This window comes from Myotis daubentonii, chromosome 1 (genome assembly GCF_963259705.1).
Source record: "Myotis daubentonii chromosome 1, mMyoDau2.1, whole genome shotgun sequence".
Lineage (NCBI taxonomy): Eukaryota > Metazoa > Chordata > Mammalia > Chiroptera > Vespertilionidae > Myotis > Myotis daubentonii.
In genome coordinates, this window is record NC_081840.1 from 69080767 (window position 1) to 69101238 (window position 20472).

Consider the following 20472-nt stretch of genomic DNA (forward strand, 5'->3'; position numbering starts at 1 on the left):
GAAACTTTATCTTTATCATTACCAAAACAAGAATATGACTGATATAACATATACACGAGGATTTTAACAGTTGGAACTGAATGCTCCCCTTTTCCTCAACTTCTTATTTGAAATCATCTGATTTATCTGAAGGGAACTGTTGATGGGTTCTTCAAGGTAATAAATTTAATTGGCATATATTGTAATGTGACAAATTTGAAACCGATTAAGGAGCCCATTATTTTATCTACTTCACCTACAGTGAGCTTTCAAAGTCTGATCACATATCACAAAAGCTGACTTGCTTAAAGTAACCCTACTTTACTATAGATAACTGATGAACAAATTAAGAAAATAGTCAAGAAAACTTACCTTGAGAAATATCCTCTATAGCTCTTCGAATACCTCTATCAAAAGCCCTAGCATCAGCAGGACTTTGAAAGGTAAGGCCAAATTTCTTGTCTTCAATCTTCCAGTGGTGAAATGTTGGAGTGACTTTATTGTAAATGAGGTCCTTTTTAAGCATACATTCCAAAACCACCTGTCAAAAGTTAAATGGCAAAAATTACTATACGTGTCAAATGCATCTAATGTAACTCTTAAAAACTAACTGAAGTAAGAAAAGAGCTATTATATTTTAGTGATTATTTCAACCCTATAGTAATACAGAGCTCTTGCTACTTAATCTACTTCACAAAGTTATTCACTATAGAAATTAAGATGGGGTTAAAGAGGATTTTAGGAAGATGGCAAAGAACCAGGAATCTGTCCTCCTACCTAAACAACAACTGCGCTGGCAGAATCTGTCTGATAAAACTATGTTGGAAGTCTGGAGTCTGCTGAAAGTCTGCAACTTCCAGGGGAACGCATGGACGGTAAATTGTGGTTAATTTCTGGGAGTTGTGGGAGTAGGTCCTGGAGCAGCAAGTACACAAATCTTGGGAGCCAGGGTAGATAAAAAGAATCCTGTCCTACAACTACCAGATATTTGTGCTCTTATCACTGACTGCTGCTTCTGATCACAGAGGTAAAGACAAAGAAGAGTGCAGCCACTGTTGTACCTTCCCTCACTGCTGCAAGTCATTTCTCATCAGAATGAAGTGACTTTCAGGGTATTTAAAGGGCTAGCACCCTATTTTAGCTGCCATTTTTTTACTTTTTCCCATTTTGAGAGCCAGACATTAAATGCAAAAACAACAACATATTTGGGGGAAATTAGAAAGTGACTATGCATACCCAGGGAAAGGCTCAGAAAAGACATAAGAAGACATTAAGTTCATCTTATTCTGATCCTTGGCACAGAGAAAAAAAATAATAATAATGTAGTAACAAAAACAGCAAACCATAGAGAAATGAGACAATCTGATTTCCAGAGTTACCACATTATTAGATTCAAATGCCCAGTGTTCAATCAGAATAATCCGAATGCATACAAAGAAACAGTACGGTAAGGCTAGCTAAACAAAATAAGGGGGGTGGGGGATGGGGTGGGTGGGCTTAATAGAAACTGGTCCTGAAAACGATCCGATAGCAGATCTACTAAACAAAGGCTTTTTAAAAACTGTCTTAAAAAGTACAAATTGGCAATTACAAAATAGTCACAGGGATGTGAAGTACAGCATAGGGAATATAGTCAATATTGTAATAACTAAGTATGGCATCAGGTGGGTACTAAACTTATGGGGGGGTTCAATTCATAAGTTATATAAGTGTCTAACCACTAAGTTGTACAACTGCAACTAATACAATACTGAATGTCAGCTTTAAATATTTAAAAAATTTTTAACTGTCTTAAAGATGCTCAAAGAACGAAATGAAGATATTGAGAAAAATCAAGAAAATGTTGTATGAACAGAAGTATAAATAAAGACCAAAAAAAAAAAAAAACACACAAAAAAAACCCCCAAAAAGAAACCAAAAAGAAATTCTAGAGCTGAAAAGTACAATAACTACAGTGAAAAACTTACTAGGTGAAAGAAGCAGAGAAAATATTTGTAGAAACTATGGTTGAAAACTCCCCAAATTTGATAAAAAGACATGAATATAAATATGCAATAAGCTAAACACATTCCAAATGAGATGAACTCAAAGGCATTCACACAGAGAATCCTGAAGGCAGAAAGATAAGTGAATTATTACATAAAAGGATCCTAAATAAGGATACCAAATGACTTCTCTTCAGAAACTTTGGAGACCAAAAGATAATGGACAGCATAGAGCGTCACAGCCTGTGGACTGAAGGATCCCAGGTTCGATTCTGGTCAAAGGCACATGCCGGGGGTTGTGGGCTCGATCTACCAGCAGGGGGCACGCAGGAGGCAGCCGATCAATGATTCTTTCTCATCACTGATGTTTCAATCTCTCTCCCTCTCCCTTCCTCTCTGAAATCAGTAAAAATATATTGGACAGCATAACACATTTGAAGTGCTAAATGGAAAAAAAAACTTGTCAATCAAGAACCCTATAGCTGCTTAAACTGAAATTCAAAAGAGAAGGAAAATAAATAAAATGATGATCAGAGACTGCTGCAACTAGATCTGCCCTGCAAAAAAAAAAAAAAACATGGTCAAGGAACTCTGTCTGACAAGGTGAGATGACAGTGACAACAACTTGAAGCTACATAAAGAAAGGCCTCAAAAAGATAAATACGTGGGCAAAAGAAAAAAAGCAGTTAATCTACTGGCATAATCAGCCATCATTCTTTATACATAATTTTAAAAATATACTCCTTAAGCCAAAACCGGTTTGGCTCAGTGGGTAGAGCGTCGGCCTGCGGACTGAAAGGTCCCAGGTTCGATTCCGGTCAAGGGCATGTACCTGGGTTGTGGGCACATCCCCAGTAGGAGATGTGCAGGAGGCAGCTGATCGATGTTTCTCTCTCATCGATGTTTCTAACTCTCTATCTCTCTCCCTTCTTCTCTGTAAAAAATCAATAAAATATATTTTTTTAAAAAAATATACTCCTTAAAACATTTTGCATTGCTCAACTTATACATAATCTCAAAGCCTCCATAGCCAAAGTATAAAAATTTCTCATCTAAGTCACACAATATATTAGAAAGTTGTTTTGCGTCTGACTTTAAGTAGCATTAAAAAATAAACACTCTTGCCCTGACTGATGTGCTCAATGGTTAGAGCATCGGCCTGCACACCAAAGGGTCACAGGTTCAATTCTTGGCCCAGGTCGGGGTGCATGCAGGAGGCAGCCAATCACTCACTGTGTCTCACTGACATCCATGTTTCTCTCTTTCTCTCCCTCCCTCCCTCCCTCCACTCTCTAAAAATCAATGGAAAAAATATCTTCAGGTAAGAATTAACAAACAAATAAATTTACTCTCATCACATTAAGGATAAAGATAACTGTCCACCTCAAATTAATAAAAGACATTAAAGTTGTATTTTTAAAAGGTAGGTAGAGATTCTTTTCCAAGGAAATGCCAAATGGTGGATGACACTGGTGCTGCACGAGGGCCTGGAGGACTGGGGCCCTGGAACAGCAGGCCGCAGCTACTTCCGTGGAGGATTTGGCAGCGGTACCTGGGGCCAAGGCCACAGAGCTGGTGGAGACAAGGCCTAGGACAAGGAGTGGATCCCCGTCACCAAGCTGGGCTGTCTGATCATGGATATGATGATCAAGTCCCTGGAGAAGATCTATCTACTCTCCTTGCCAATCAAGGAATCTGAGATCACTGACTTTTTCTTGGGGGCATCCCTCAAGGATGAGTTCTTGAAGATTATGCCCATGCAAAAGCAGCCATGTGCTGGGGACCAGAGGACCAGGTTCAAGGCATTTGTTGCCTTTGGGGAATACAACAGACATGTTGGTCTGGATATTAAGTACTCAAAGGAAGTAGCCACTGCCATCTGTGGAGCCATTATCCTGGCCAAGCTCTCTATTGTGCCAGTGCGGGAGGCTACTGGGGAAACAAGCTCGGCAAGCCCCACACAGTTCCTCGCAAGGTGACTGGCCACTGTGGCTCCACTGGTGCACCTCATCCCTGCCCCCAGGGCTACTGGCATTGTCTCAGCCTCTGTGCCAAAGAAGTTGATGATAATGGCAGGTATTGACGACTGCTATACCTCGGCCAAGGGCTGCACTGCCACTCCGGGCAACTTTGCCAAGGCCACCTTTGATGCCATCTCTAAGACCTACAGTTATCTCACCCCAGATCTCTGGAAAGAGACCGTGTTCACCAAGTCTCCCTATCAGGAATTCACTGACCCTCTTGTAAAGACCCACACCAGAGTGTCTGTGCAGAGGGCCCAGGCTCCAGCTGTGGCCACCACATAATTATATACAAGAAAAATAAAGTGAATTAAGCCTGCTAGAAAAAAATAACAAAGAAAGACAGGTAGAATAATGCCTCAAAAGACTTTTACCCACCATGTGATTAATACAAAGTCTGCATTCCTGAAAACCAAAGTTTTAAGGGCTGCAAGGATTCTTAAAAATTAGTGAGTTCTGCTGCCTCCCTCTTTCCATTGCCCCTAAACTATATCAGAACAATGTGCTCTGACTTTACTCCATTGGAGCTTTCACTATATTAATTATGTATATTAAGATAACAGTAATCCTATCTAATAAAAGAGAAACATGGTAATTGGCATACGACCGCTACCCTTCCCATTGGCTAATCAGCGAGATATACAAATTAACTGCCAGCCAAGATGGCGGCCGGCAGCCAGGCAGCTTGAAACTAACATGAGGCTTGCTTGCCTCAGTGACGGAGGAAACCAACGTTCCCCGCCTGCTTTGCCGGCCTCTGAGCCTGCAGTTTAAGAAACATTGTAACAAATATAGAAGCTAAACAAAACCCCAGAAACCTGCTTTCAGCAAGGCCCGGGATCTCAGAGCTGGAGTTATACAGTGTTTTGATTATAGAACCGAAACAAACCAGATACCTTCTTTCAGCAGCAGAAGCCTCAGAGCTGGAGCCAGAGCTAAAGCTGGCCCAGAATAAAAATAAATAAATAAAAAAAGGAGCAGTTGGGAGCTTCAGTCAGCCTGAAAACAGCCCTCAGCCCCTCACCCAGACTGGCCAGGCACCCCAGTGGGGACCCCCACCCTGAAGGGTGTGTGATCAGCTGCAAACAGCCATCATCCCCTCACCCAGGCTGGCCAGACTCCCCACTGGGGACCCCCACCCTGAAGGGGTGTGACCAGCTGCAAAAAGCCCTCAGCCCCTCACCCAGGCTGGCCAGGCATCCCAGTGGGGACCCCCGCCCTGATCCAGGACACCCTTCAGGGCAAACCAGCCGGCTCCCACACGTGTACCAGGCCTCTATCCTATATAGTAAAAGGGTAATATGCCTCCCAGCACCGGGATCAGTGGAGCCGCGAGGCCTCCCGGCACGGGGATCAGCGTGACAGGGGGCAGCGCCCAAACCCCCTGATCGCCCTGCGGCTCTGTGTGTGACCCGGGGTGGGGCCACAACCTCCCTATCGGCCCTGCTCTGTTGATGACAGAGGAAGGCGCCCCAACCTCCTGATTAGCCCTGCTCTGTGCCTGATACGGGGGAGCTCTCCAACCCCCTGATCGCCCTGCGGCTCTGTGTGCGACAGGCTGCGGTGCCCCAACCCCCTGATCGGCCCTGCTGTGTGTGTGACAAGGTGCGGCGCCCCAACCCTCGCACCCCCCACGGGCCCTACTCTGTGTGTGACGGGGTAGAGCCATAACCTCCCCATACGCCCTGCCTTGAGTGTGACAGTGGCGGTGTCCCAACCCCCCCCCCCCCACAGGCCCTACTCTGTGTGTGATGGGGTAGAGCCATAACTTCCCCATCGGCCCTGCCCTGAGTGTGACAGTGGCAGTGCCCCAACCGCCTGATCGGCCCTGCTCTGTGGGTGATAGAGGGCGGCGCCCCAACCCCTTGATCCGCCCTGCTCTGTGTGTGACAGGGGGCGGTGCCCCAACTCCCCTATCGCCCCTACTCTGTGACAGGGGGGAGCTCCCCAACCCCCTGATTGACCCTGCTCTGTGCGTGACAGGGTACGGAGCCCCAACCCCCGATGGGCCCTGCTCTGTGCGTGACAGGGGGCAGCGCCTCAACCCCCTGATCAGCCCTGTTCTGTGCGTGAAAGGGGATTGCGCCACAACCTCCCTATCGACCCTGCCTTGAGTGTGACAGGGGGCGGTGCCCCAACCCCCCAATCGGCCCTACCCTGAGCATGACTGAGGGTGGCATCGCATCCTCCCAATACGCCCTGCTCTGTGCATGACAGGGGGCGGTGCCCCAACTCCCCAATCGGCCCTGCTCTGAGCCTGACCAGGGGTTGCACCTAGGGATTGGGCCTGCCCTCTGCCACCCGGGAGCAGGCCTAAGCCAGCAGGTCGTCATCTCCCGAGGGGTCCCAGACTGCGAGAGGGCACAGGCCGGGCTGAGGGACCCCCTTTTCTCCCCCGAGTGCACAAATTTTTGTGCACTGGGCCTCTAGTATTGGTAATAATAGGCATACAGAAAGCAGAGCTCAATGTTTACCATATTCATATTGGTACATAATTAACAACCAAACTGTAGAAAACAGCAATTACGTTTTTGGCAAGCAATTACAATTCACCAATACAACATCAGTAGGTGATTTATTTACTCTGCAGGAAAAATAGGTAATGAGATAAATTACTTCTAGCTAAACGAGAGCTATACCTATTAATTACCAGTGTAGTAAACTAAAAGGGACTCTACAGAGCTGCAGTGGTTACAACTCTCCCAGAATACATGACCTACACTTACTTCTAGAGCTTCTTTATATTTATCTGGTCCAAAATAAGTAATTCTAGTCTGTTAAGATTCTCCTAAAGGCAAATGCCACAGCCATTACAAATATAAGCTGAAAAACATTCTGTATATACAGTTATTAAACTTGAAATGCATCTCTAAGTAATCCTAATTAATAGCTGAATAAAACCTCTTTCTAGAGTCAAAGAGTTCTGGAAGTATGTAAATTTCATCAGACCTCCATGTTTTAACTTTGAAAAACATTTGTAAATTAGAGAGTAAAAATAAAAAGGGGATCAGTGGCTCTGCCCTCATTTCTACCCAAAATATATTTTACATTAAATTAATATAAAGATAAGCACAGAGTAAATAGCAATTGTAAAGTGAATAAGACTGACACAAGAATAACTATGAAAGAATATGTTGCCCAAACAATATGACACCAATAACCTTTAAGATCCATAAAGGATGTGGCTTGTAAACAAATAAGAATAAATCAAGGAGTCACATTTTAGAATCAGCATAATACTAGAACTTTTTGAACTTTTGCTCACTTACAAGTGTGTTGGGATTAGAAATGAAGTATTATTATTTATTAGAAACTAAAAAAATTAATGTATGGTGAAAAATTTTAAAGCTAGAAAAAAGCAACAACAGATTCAAAAGCACATTAATGTTTATGGCTGTATCAAAAAAAAATTTTTTTTTTCAGACTTTGACATACCAACAGACATGACCAGGTTTGAGTAGAATAAAATTGCTACAAATAGACTGGCTGCAGGCAGCCTTAGGAAGTGACTATTACAGTGATGGCGAACCTATGACACGCGTGTCAGAGGTGACACGCGAACTCATTTTTTTGGTTGATTTTTCTTTGTTAAATGGCATTTAAATATATAAAATAAATATCAAAAATACACATCTTTGTTTTACTATGGTTGCAAATACCAAAAAATTTCTGTATGTGACATGGCACCAGAGTTAAGTTAGGGTTTTTCAAAATGCTGACACGCCAAGCTCAAAAGGTTCGCCCTCACTGGACTATAATAATGGAGGAGAAAAAATACAATTATGTAGGGGTATTTGGAAGAATAGCTTTGCATTCTAATACAGATCTGAACAGACCTAAATTGGGTAAGACATACCAGTTTAAATTATTTTCTAGCTAGATAAATACTTTTGGAACCATGAATATTTTAATGAGATCTTAAAGTCTTCCAATCAAGTACTGACAAAAGAACAACGTTTTTTCTTTCTTCTATTAAGGTTGAATAGATGTTAATTATGAAAAAACTACACATAACAGGTAAAGTCCAAAATTAAGAAAGTGAACCTATAATTAGCAGAAACATATTAAAATCTGATACAGATGAGGGGAGAGAGGGAGAAGTGGTTCCCCTATAGTAGCGGTTTTCAACTTGTGGGTCGCAACCCCTTTGGGGGTTGAAGGACCCTTTCACAGGGGGTCACCTGAGACCATCGGAAAACACATATATAATTACATACTGTTTTTGTGATTAATCACTATGTTTTAATTATGGTCAATTTGTAACAATGAAATTGGGGGTCACAACAACATGAGGAACTGTATTAAAGGGTCACAGCATTAGGAAGGTTGAGAACCACTGCCCTATAGTATCAGGCTAGGGCTTAAAAGAGAAAGGGGAAGAAAAAAGGTGGTTACTGAAAGTGGATGTTTCCATGTGTGAAAAGTGTCCAAAGGAAAATGATTTAAAGTATGAATAATAGAAGGAGCAGGTATGGACACCGCCCCCTCTCCTACAAATGTCAGTACTGTGTAAAAGGAATTTGAAATAGTAGAATAGTAATTAATTAAGCTTGTGGGCTTTGCAGCTAAGATAAGATCAGCTGGGTCCCATCCTGTCTGAACCACTCATTATCCATCTGACCTTTGAGAATTAAATGAGGTAATACAGAGTACTCAAATATTTCCCGACATATAATAAAACTTCAATAAATATTAGTAGTAATAGTGAGGTAGGTCTCTATATGATGTCACTAACCAATAACAGAACCATTGCTTTAGAGCAGCGGTTCTCAACCTGTGAGTCGCGACCCCTTTGGGGGCCGAACAACCCTTTCACAGGGGTCGCCTAAGACCATCAGAAAACACATATATAATTACATATTGTTTTTTGATTAATCACTATGCTTTATGTTCAATTTGCAACAATGAAAATACATCCTGCATATCAGATATTTGCATTATGATGCATAACAGTAGCAAAATTACAGTTATGAAGTAGCAACGAAAATAATTTTATGGTTGGGGGTCACCACAACATGAGGAACTGTATTAAAGGGCCGCGGCATTAGGAAGGTTGAGAACCACTGCTTTAGAGGCTGGGAGGTCAGTAATTAGGAGGGGAGACCTTTTTTGAGAATGGGAGGGGGAGGATTTTGAATAATAAAGGTGCTCAGGACCTCAAAGAACTTATGGATAGATTTTGGGAAGCATAAGTTAATGGATTCTAAAAGCAATGGAAACATTTCAATCTCCCAATGTTGTTGTTTTTTCCCCCAAGAAATAATAGGGTATTTGATGGGGGGAGGGGAGAAGAGGAGGGTGGAAGGGAAACCAAAGCCACTTAACAACTAAAACTTCTGAATATATATTCTAAGTTATTTTGGGAAATACAGACCAAAATTCCCATCATAAAACTACTAGACTTGTTTTCCACAAGCATTTAAAATAGACCAAGCAAAAACTGAGAATAAATGCATTTTTGTTTAACTTACAACAACTAATAATTTGGGAAAACAGAGTAAAATTAAATATGTACTTTCAAACTACTATGTTCTTTATTATAGTTGCTACCTTACAACTAATAATTTATGTTTACAAATAGTATTATCTAAAAAGTAATACGGTTGGTAACCAAACCTAAAAAATTTTACTAGTAACTTTCTAAAATACCTTTCAATCATTTCGTTTTTTAAACAAAAATTCCAAATTCAAATTATTTGATAATTGGCATGTCAAACAGTTGCCTCATATTATGAACTTTATTCTTCCTGATGATATAAAAACTGTATCCTTTATGAAAAACACCAAGGCATACTATTAAATATGAAATTAATTGTTATTATATACATAGTTTTACTAATTATTAATAAAAATTTATATTTAACACTGTTCTAAACTGCATGGGATTTTAGAATTTTTAAAAAGTAACAGAAAAATCAATGGCGTATTTCTTGCATAACAGCAGTTCAGCTACTAAAGAGGGAAGGAAGGGAGCCAGTACTCCTTCAATATGTCTGTCAATAAAAGAAAAACTGCTCTAGATTAAAGGAGAAGAGACACATGACAGCTAATGTCATGTGTTTTGTATCGAAGGAACACAAATGTTATAAGAACATTATTAAGACAGTTGACAAAACTGGAATATGGAATCTACATTAAAGTACTATATTTATGTTAAATTTACTAAATAAAATAATTACACTGTGGTTATTTAAGAAAATATCCTTGTTCTTAGGAAAAATACACTAAAGTATTAAGGGGTAAAAGGTAGGATATATGCAACTTACTTTAAATACATAGTTCAAAAAGTGTGTGTGCGCGCGCGTGTGTATGTGTGTGTACATACATACTGGGGGAAAGAGAATAAAACCAATGTGGCAAACGTTAAAAATTGGTGAATTTGGGTAATGGGTGTATAGGAATTCTTGTACTATTTGATTCTTTGCCAAAGACTAGGGAAATGGACAAAGACGGGCTTAAAATACAAATTAACAGTATTAGTAATGCAAAAGGGGACAAACTGAAGACACTTAGAAAATAATAAATGCAATGTAATGGTTTATGAGCTCAAATTTGAAAAATTAAATGAAATAACGGATTTCCTAGAAAAGTTATAACTATCAAAACTAATTGAAAAGAAAATAGAAAACCATTATAGACCTATAACCATTAAAGAAATTGAATCACTAGAAAGTGAGGATGAAAGGGGATGAGGGACTGGAGGTGAGATACAGTGGGAATCTCAGCAACTCTGGAAAACTAAGGACCATAAGCAAGAGGGGCACTCCCTATGAAGAACTGAGGGGATTAAAGAAAAAAAAAAAACTGTCACAATAATTAGGGCACTGCTCTAACTCCTGGTGGCCACACTAAAGAATAATATAAAATTACTAGAGGCCTGCTGCATGAAATTTCTGCACTGGTGGGGGCGGGGGGAAGGGGGAGGGAGGGAGATCCCCTCAGCCTCCTCAGGGGAGTGGGCCTAAGCTGTCAGTCAGACATCCTTAGCACTGGCGCGGAGGTGGGAGAGGCTCCCGTTACCGCCGCCTCTGCGCTCGCCAGGCGTGAGCCCGGCTTCTGGCTGAGTGCATTGAGCGTCTGCCCCCTGGTGGTCACTGCATGTCATAGTGACCGGTTGTTCCGCTGTTTGGTCAATTTGCATATTAGCCTTTTATTATATAGGATTAGGCACAGATAATATTCCGTGCTTCTTTAGTTGGCTCTTTCCAAAGTCCCTATCATAACCTGTTAGATCTCTGAATTGCCAGAGTAAATAAGATTAAACAATTCTTTTCTCCTTCAACTGGGTCTGTATAATCTGGAGAAGGGCCCACACATTCTGATGAAATCAATCTCAATGATCTAATGATTTAACAGTCATGAACCTTTATTAATTTATTTATACAGCAATATCTATATAACACAAATTATTTAGAAAATCAAGAATATCCAAAGACATAATGATGATTGAAGAGTTTCAGACTGTAAATGGAAGGGGGCCAAACAGGATATATAAGATTTGAATAATTTAATAAAGTTTAAAAAGGCTATGGATGTTGGGAAAAGAGGTCTCAAATCAATAACTGAAGTTTCTACTTTAAGAAATTAGAAAAAGGGGAGCCAAACACCCAAAGCAAGCAGAAAGAAATGAACAACAACAACAAAAACAGAAATAAAATTGAAATAAAGGGGTAAATAATCAATAAAACAAAAGCTGGTTTAAAAAAATAATCCTATATAATAAAAGGGTAATATGCAAATTAACCCTAACAGCAGAGCAACTGGGAATGACTGGTCACTATGACACACACTGACCACCAGGGGGCAGACGCTCAATGCAGGAGCTGCCCTCTGGTGGTCATTGCGCTCCCACATGGGGAGCTCTGCTCAGCCACAAGCCAGGCTGATGGCTGCCAACACAGCGGTGGTGGTGGGAGCCTCTCCTGCCTCCTCAGCAGCGCTAAGGATGTCTGACTGCAGCTTAGGCCTGCTCCCTGCTGGCAAGTGGACATCCCCTGAGGGCTGCCGGGCTGCCAGTGGGCTGTCTGACTGCCAGCTTATTCCCAATCCCCCGGGGAGCAGGCATCAGCCAGCAGATGGTCATTCCCCGAGGGGTCCCAGACTGCGAGAGGGCACAGGCCGGGCTGAGGGACCCCCCCTACCCGAGTGCACAAATTTTTGTGCACCGGGCCTCTAGTAAATTGATAAAACTCTAGCATTACTGATAAATTAAAAATGAAGACATAAATATCCAATTTCAGGAATAAAACAGGATATTGCTAAAGATCTTTTAGCTTTTAAAAGAATAATTAAGATACTAAGAACTTATAAACTAGACAACTGTTAGAAGAAATGGATCAATTCTGTGAAAAACATGTTATCAATACTCAATCAACATAAAACTGTTAACCTGAACAGTCCTATAACCACTGAAGGAACTAAATTTTTAATTTAAGAGTACTCAAGAATAGATCTCTCTAAACTGAGATGGTTTCAATTGGAGAATTCAATCATATATTTAAAGAGGAACTAACACCAATTTTACATAATCTCTTCTGGAAAACAGAAGGAGGGGGGAACACTTACCAATTGAATTTTATGTGACCAGTATTACCTGAAACCAATACCTGACAGAGATGGTACCAAAAAATAAAACTACAGACCAATATCAATCATGGTCTAAAACACAAAATTCTTCAACAAAATACTAGCAAATCAGATATAATAACATATAAAAAGATATATATCATGACCAAGTGGGATTTATTCCAGGTACATAGACTTTGCCTATGTATGTCCAGTTTTGATTGATTTTTGAATGTTGACTCAGAAAGGCTTGAGTCAACATTCAAAAACCAATCAATGTAATCTATCATGTCATCAAGCTAAAGAAGCTCTAGCATTCTCTCTCATCGATGTTTCTAACTCTCTATCTCTCTCCCTTCCTCTCTGTAAAAAATCAATAAAATATATTTAAAAAAAAAAAAAAAAAAAAAAAAAAAAAAAGAAGCTCTAGCAGTTAACACAGAAAAGGCACTGCACAAATTCAAACATCCACTCATGCTGGGGTCCAACCCCAGCGGGTCCAGGGGTCCCCAAAGGTGTGGACGGAGTCGGCGAAAAAGGAATGACACGGAGATAGTGTTCAGTTGATCAGCAGCCTAGCCAGGATCTCCAGCCAAGTTCTGGTCTGGAGATCCAGCAAAGTTCTGTTTCGGATCTCCAGCCAGGTTCTGTGTCCATGTTCTCTTGCTAGGTTCTCCAGGTTCTCCAGCAAGGTTCTGTATCCATGTTGTCTTGCTAGGTTCTCCAGGTTCTCCAGCGAAGTTCTGCCAGTTTCTGTACAGGATCTTTTGCCATGTTCTCTCCAGCGAAGTTCTTCTGTGTCTAGGTTCTGTGTAGGTTCTGTGCCAAGGTTCTGTGTTCTAAGTTCTGTCTCTTTCTGTCTTGTTACATCTGTATTTATACCAGTTGATTCAATCCTATCAATCTCTATTACAAAGGTTAGGGCGTTTCTTATCTCCATTCCAGGGAGTAAAGATTATGTGACTTAAGCATGATTGTTCGTAGTTAAAGTGATTAATTACCCGCCTGGCACTTAGTCAAGAGGTTTTCTTCCCTCCCTAACTTCAGGGGAAAATCCCTACCTGGGGAAACAACCTTTCTCGGAGAGGTGACCTTGGTTAAAACACAGCGCCAAGAAGGTGAGCAAACATATTAAGAACAGTATGCCATATATGCCAGGTCCTTTGAAACAGCAAGGATGGACCGGCTCCCGGCACACTCATAATAAACATTACCAGTAAGTTAGGAATAGAGGGGAATTACTTCAATTTTACACAGATTGTCTACTAAAAAACCTACAAATAACGTCATACTCAAAGGTCAAAGACAATGTGTTTCTACTAAGATCTGATGAAAGCAAGGATGTATACTATTGCCATTCTTGCTCAAGATAGAACTGGAAGTTGTAGCCACCGCAATAAGGAAAGAAAAAAATAAAATAAAAGGCATAGATCAAAAAGAAATAAAACTGTTCATATTTTTAGAAAACATATCTACTTTAAACAATCCCAGGAAATCTAACAAAAAACCTCAGAGTTAAGCAAGGTAGCACGATAAACAAAAATTAATCACATTTCCATACACACAATGAACATGCATTAACCAAAATTATAAATACAACATAATTTACAACTGCTCCAAGAAAAATGAAACAGAGGTATACACTTAACTAAATGTATCTATGTGCTGAAAAATGTCAAAGGAATTCAAAGGGGGGGGAAAAGGAATGCAAAGATCTAACTAGAGACATAGGGCATTCATGGACTGGAAAATTCAATATAGTAATAATGTCAATTCTTTCCAAATTGGCCCATAGGTTTAACACAATTCCTATCAAAATCCTAATAAGGACAAAATTATTCTAAAATTTATGTGAAAAGCAGACCCTAGAATAGCTAAAATAATCTTGAGAAATAAGAATAAAATGGGAGACATCACTCTACCCAATATTAAGACTTACAAATATAGCAACAATAATATATGGTATAATACTTGTGGAGGGAAAAATAAAACAATGAAACAAAATGGAGAACATATACAAAAATGCTCAACTGATTTTTAACAAGAGTACAAAAGCAATTTAATGGAGGAAGGACAACCTTTTCAACAAAGGGTGCTAGAAGAACTGGACATTCATAGGCATAAGAAATTAACCTTGACCCAAGTATCATTCTTTAGGTAAAAATTAACAACTATAAAACTTTTAGGAAGAAAACACAGGATAAATGTTTGGGATCTAGGGCTAGGCAAAGAGTTCTTAGATTTGATGCCAAAATCATTATCCCTGAAAGGAAAAAGATTGATAAACTGGACTTTATAAAAATTAAAATCTCTGTTCTGCAAAGGACTCTGTGAAGGAGATAAAAAAGAATGGGAGAAAAATATTTGCAAACCATATATCCCCAATCAAAAACTAGTATCTAGAATATATAAAGAACTCTCAAAACTCAACAGAAAAAAAAAACAATCCAATGAAAAAAATGGCAAAGGACGTAAACAGACATTTCACCAAAGAAGGTACACATAAACACATGAAAAGATATTCAACATCATTAGCTGTTAGGGAAATCCAAATTAAAACCACAATGAGCTATCATGATACACCTATACCAATGACAAAATAAAAAATAGTGATTACAGAAAATGCTGGTGAGAATGCCTAGAAACTGGACTGCTCTGATAAAAATGTAACATAATATAGCCACTCTGGGGGAAAAGTTTGGCAATTTCTTACAAAACTAAACATGCAACTACCACACAACCCAGCAATTACATTATGGTCATTTACCCAAGAGAAATAAAACATGTTTACAGAAAAACTTGTATATGAATGTTCTTACCAGCTGTATTTGCAATAGTCCCAAACTGTAGAGAGCCTTCATTTCCTTTAGTGAAGCAATGGTTAAACTTTGGTTCACAGTTGTTGTAGAACGCCAGGCAACAATAAATAGGAACAAACTATTGATACACACTCAATAACCTGCATGAACCCGCAGGGAACTATGCTGAATGAAAAATACCAATCCTGAAGTAACATATTTATGATCCCAATTACATAACATAACACTTTTGAGATGACAAAATTATAGAAATGGAGAACAGGTGAATGGTTTCCAGGCCAAGAGGGAGGGAGGTGTGCTTTAAGTACCAGGGGAAAGGATTCTTATGGTTACTGAACTGTTTCACATCTTTTCTATCATAGTGGATATATGTGATAAAACTATATTGACCTAAATGCAGACCCAAATGAGTACAAAACTGGGAAAATCTGAGTGTGATGGACTGTGTCGATGTGAATATATATACTGGTTGTGATACATTAGTTTTGTAAAATGTTACCATTGGGAACTGGGTAAAAGGAAAACAAGATCTCTTTACATTATTCTTTACAAGGGCAATTAATGATCTATAATTATCTTGATAAAAAGATCAATTTAAAAAGTCTACGGAGATTTCAGAAAAATTATTATCAAATTCTGATGAGAGAAACATTAAGAGATATCAAGGAATCCTTCTTACTGTGATAAATGACATCTCAAAATAATATCTAACGTTCTACTTCTCTATACAACACTAGAAATCCCATTAAAATAATAAAAAAGCCAACCGTATCACCACATTATCTAATATTATTTTGGAAGTTCTGACTAGCACTATACAAAAAGAAGATGAGCTGCATGAAATAAGCTTTAAAAGAAACCAAAAATGACCCTCCGCCCAAATCATATATAATAGTCACAAAATTTTTATATATGTAGAAAAAAACTTAAGTGAATGTACCCATATTTTAAAAAAATTGTTCAGTTATGGGAAAATGAGCAAAAATATACCTAAAAGGGGGAGGGACCAATGAGGGGGAAATTAGTATTAGCAAATATATAAAACTAATTTTAAAAGTATAATATTCACATAAAATCAATAGACAAAAAAGTGGAATTAAATAAGAAGTGGTATGGATTGAATTACATCCTTCTGAAATCTAGAAAGAGAGCTCTCACCAGAAACCGAATCAATGAGTACCCATATCTTGGACTTCCCAGCCTCCATAATTGTGAGAAAATAAACTTCCACTGTTTTAGCCAGCCAGTCTATGGTATTGTCTTAGGGTGTCATGAACAAACTAATACAAGAAAAGTCTAGCATAGAGAAGATACTCAAACAGCTGTTTATTAATTAAAAGAATAGCAATCAACCAATCAATTAAAAAGCACGCTACATTCACATGATAATTTAGATTCTAATAGAGCAAAGGTAGTGACAAAATATTTAGAAAGCTAATAGTGAGATAAAAAAGTTTGAACTTTAATTTAACTATGAGGGAAGCTACTAATATTGTAACAATTTAATTGGAATGTAATGGAAGGAATGTGAAATGTATCACAATAAGGTATAAAGGAGAAAGATGAAGGCAAAATAATCCTGCTGAGCCCAATAGTCCAGATCAATCAGTATAAACCAGTAGCTAGAGAATGGAATGACTTTAATCTAAAGCAAGCCAACCTATCCTATCTAATAATAGAGAAACATGGTAATTAACCATAACTTCGCTATGCTTCCCATTGGCTAATCGGCAAGATATGCAAATTAACTGCCAACCAAGATGGCGGCCAGCAGCCAGGCAGCTGAAGCAAACAGGAGACTTGCTTGCTCCAGTGACGGAGGAAGGCAATGTTCGCCGCCTGCTGCAGCCCAGCTCTGAGCTCCAGATGCAACAATGTTGCAATTATAGAAGCTAAACAAACCCAGAAACCTGCTTTCAGTTGCCAACGGATTCAAAGCTTAGAGCGCCAGTGATGGCAACAGAGTTTCAATTATAGAAGCTAAACAAACCCAGATACCTGCTTTCAGCCAGCCACGGCCTTAGAGCTGGAGCCAGCTCTTAGCTCCAGTAACAGCTATAGAAGGTAAATAAATCCCAGAATAAAAAGAAAAAAAAAGAGGCTGGGAGCTTCAGTCGCCCGCCAGCCTGAAAACGGCCCTCAGCCCCTCACCCAGACTGGCCAGGCACCCTAGTGGGGACCCCCACCCTGAAGGGGGTGTGACCAGCTGCAAACAGCCATCAGCCCCTCATCCAGGCTGGCCAGGCACCCCAGCGGAATCCCCACCCTGATCCGGATCACCCTTCAGGGCAAACAAGCCGGCCCCCACCCGTGCACCAGGCCTCTATCCTATATAGTAAAATGGTAATATGCAAACTGACCCTAACAGCAGAAAGACTGGGAACGACTGGTCACTATGACACACACTGACCACCAGGGGGCAGATGCTCAATGCAGGAGCTGCCCTCTGGTGGTCAGGGTGCTCTCACATGGGAAGCTCTGCTCAGCCACAAGCCAGGCTGCCGGCTGCCAGTACAGCGGTGGTGGTGGGAGCCTCTCCTGCCTCCTCATCAGCGCTAAGGATGTCCGACTGCAGTTTAGGCCTGCTCCCCGCTGGCAAGTGGGCATCCCCTGAGGGCTGCCAGGCTGCCAGAGGGATGTTTAATTGCCAGCTTAGGCCCAATCCCCCCTGGGAGTAGGTCTAAGCAAGCAAGTAGTCACCCCCGAGGGGTCCCAGACTGCGAGAGGGCACAGGCCGGGCTGAGGGACTCCCTACCCCCGAGTGCACAAATTTTTGTGCACCGGGACTCTAGTATATATATATAAGGCTAATATGGAAAGTGTCCCCTTGCGAGTTCACCCGGGAGACCGGGAGTTCAATTGCTCGCTATGATGTGCCTATGATGTGCGCTGACCCCCAGGGGGCAGCGTGGAACATGGCAGATGACCAGCGGTGGTGGCGGGGAAACCGTGCGGTGGCAGTGTGTGGGTGACGAGGGAAAGAGGAGGCAAGGAGGCAGGGAATCTGATTGGCCCTGATTGCTGGCCAGGCCTAGGGACCCTACCCATGCACAAATTTCGTGCACTGGGCCTCTAGTTAAATAATAAACAGGAAGTTTAGTATATTCAGTAAAGAGAGTACTGAAGGAAGTTAAGAGTTAACCTGAAGTTTTCTAAAAAAAAAAAAAAAGAAAGAAAGAAATTACAAGGCAGGTAATATGGGAAATATGCTAAATCTTAATTTCCAGGAAACAGCTATCACATGGCTCTAAAAGAAAGATAATATATATGCTAACAGGCAGGTTTTATCTCTTTGGGGAATATTGGCAATATTAAGAGTTAACTGTTGAAAAACAACTGCCAAGAGAAAGTCACAAAATTTATGGTTATACGAAGAAGTCATTAATAGTACAATTTATCATCTTTTCAATGGATTGACCCTAAAATGAGCAGCTAATTTTGGACTAGATGAATGAATGTTGTTGTTGTTACCATTATTATTAGCATTTCTTCCAATTCCAGTCCTTAACAGCAAAACTGATTTGCCCAAGGTGCTTTCTCTAATTAAATTTTCCTAGTTTTCTGCTTATGACTTATCTGTGACAATAAAAAGGAAATTGTTCCTGTCATTATTGTTTCCTCAGGACTAGCAATCTGTCTACATTCTCTACTCCACATAAACTCTTAATATGCTATCTATTGTTATTTAGTTAATGTAAAAGAGGGGAAGGCATTTCCATAAATTCAACACTTGCTTTTGGTAAAGATAACTAAGTAAGGCAATATCATGGAAGTGATTGCCTTTGGGAAAGGGCAGACAGATTCAAGATAAAGGAAGTAAAGGCCAGATTATAAAAGTTCCGCCACACAGCCCTGGCCAGTGGTTCAGTTGTTTGGAGTATTGTCCTGTACACCAAAAGGTTGTGGTTTTATTCCTGGTGATGGCACATAGGTAGGTTGCAGGTTTGATCCCCAGTGGGGTGTGTGGAAGGCAACCAATCGATGTTTCTCTCTCACATCGAAGTTTCTCTCTCTCTCCCTTCTCTCTCTCTCAAACAAAACAAAACGAAAATCAACAAAAACATATCCTTGGGTAAGGATTTAAAAAAAAAAAAGTTCCTCCCCACAAATAAACTCCCTATACTTCTTTCCCGATTTGTTTTTCCCCATATCAGTTAGGACTCTCTAGCATATTAATCTTACTTACTTATTGTAACATTTCTTTGTCCCCCACCAAAATGTATATTTATCTTAAAAACTAGAATTTCTGTCATTGTTCATTTGGATATTCCCAGTGCTTAAAACAGTGTCTAGCACATAGCAGCTTCTCAATATATATTTGACTCACCTTTAAAAAGGGAATATTCTCTTTTAATAATGTAGAATTCAGTGAAGTTCCTTCAGGGTAAAATAAAGTAAAAACTCAGCAGGTAATTATCTACTGAAGTAGTTTAAATGACTGACAAAAAATTTAGATTGGATTTAAGAAGAAAATAATAAAAAAGATACTCAAGCCAGAGGAATCTAGTGAAACTGGGGAAAATTGAAGGCACAAAGTAATAGAGTAAGCATGAAATTGTAGAGCAAGGGAAGGGGAATAAAAAAGAAATGAGAGGAAATTGTAAAATTCCTCAAATGGAACAGTTCTGGATAACAACCAGATCCAGGAAAGCAGCCTGCTGAAATGAAGACCAAAAGGTCAAGACTGTGCAAGCAAAGTAGCCAAGAATAATGATGAGGTTCAGATGTGGAAGAGTTGCTATGGGAAGGAATTGCTAAGGTCAGTAGACGAAAATGAAAGCTAGTGGATGGTGATCTGAATGGAACATTGTTAATAAAGGGGTTTATATATGTATGTATAGTTAATAAAGTAATAGTTTGTCGAATAAAGCATAACTAAAATTATGCTAACACCATCTATACTCCCACTTCCCCCCCTCACTGTGATATTATAGTCAAAGGAGAACCAGTATCTTTCTAGAGACAGAGCTGCTGAATCTTAAAGAGAAAAGTAGTTAATGTAATTGGTTTTTAGTGGAGGATTGAGGTTTCACAATGCAGTAATTCAGAGGCACAATGGGAAAAGCCAAGTAGGAAATTAATGTTCTGTACTTTTATAAAGTT

The 20472-nt window shown here is 40.0% G+C and overlaps 1 protein-coding gene and 1 pseudogene across 2 annotated transcripts in view; one reads left to right on the top strand and one right to left on the bottom strand.

The window, feature by feature from the left end:
- SPRED1 (sprouty related EVH1 domain containing 1) overlaps positions 1-20472 on the bottom strand; it is a 125304-nt gene that overhangs the window by 37578 nt on the left and 67254 nt on the right. For both annotated transcript variants that reach the window (XM_059705186.1, XM_059705176.1), the window contains one exon: positions 352-520. In XM_059705186.1, the coding sequence (XP_059561169.1) occupies positions 352-520 (169 nt within the window). The remainder of the gene's footprint in view (positions 1-351; positions 521-20472) is intronic.
- LOC132239198 (small ribosomal subunit protein uS5-like) lies at positions 3354-4270 on the top strand (annotated as a pseudogene).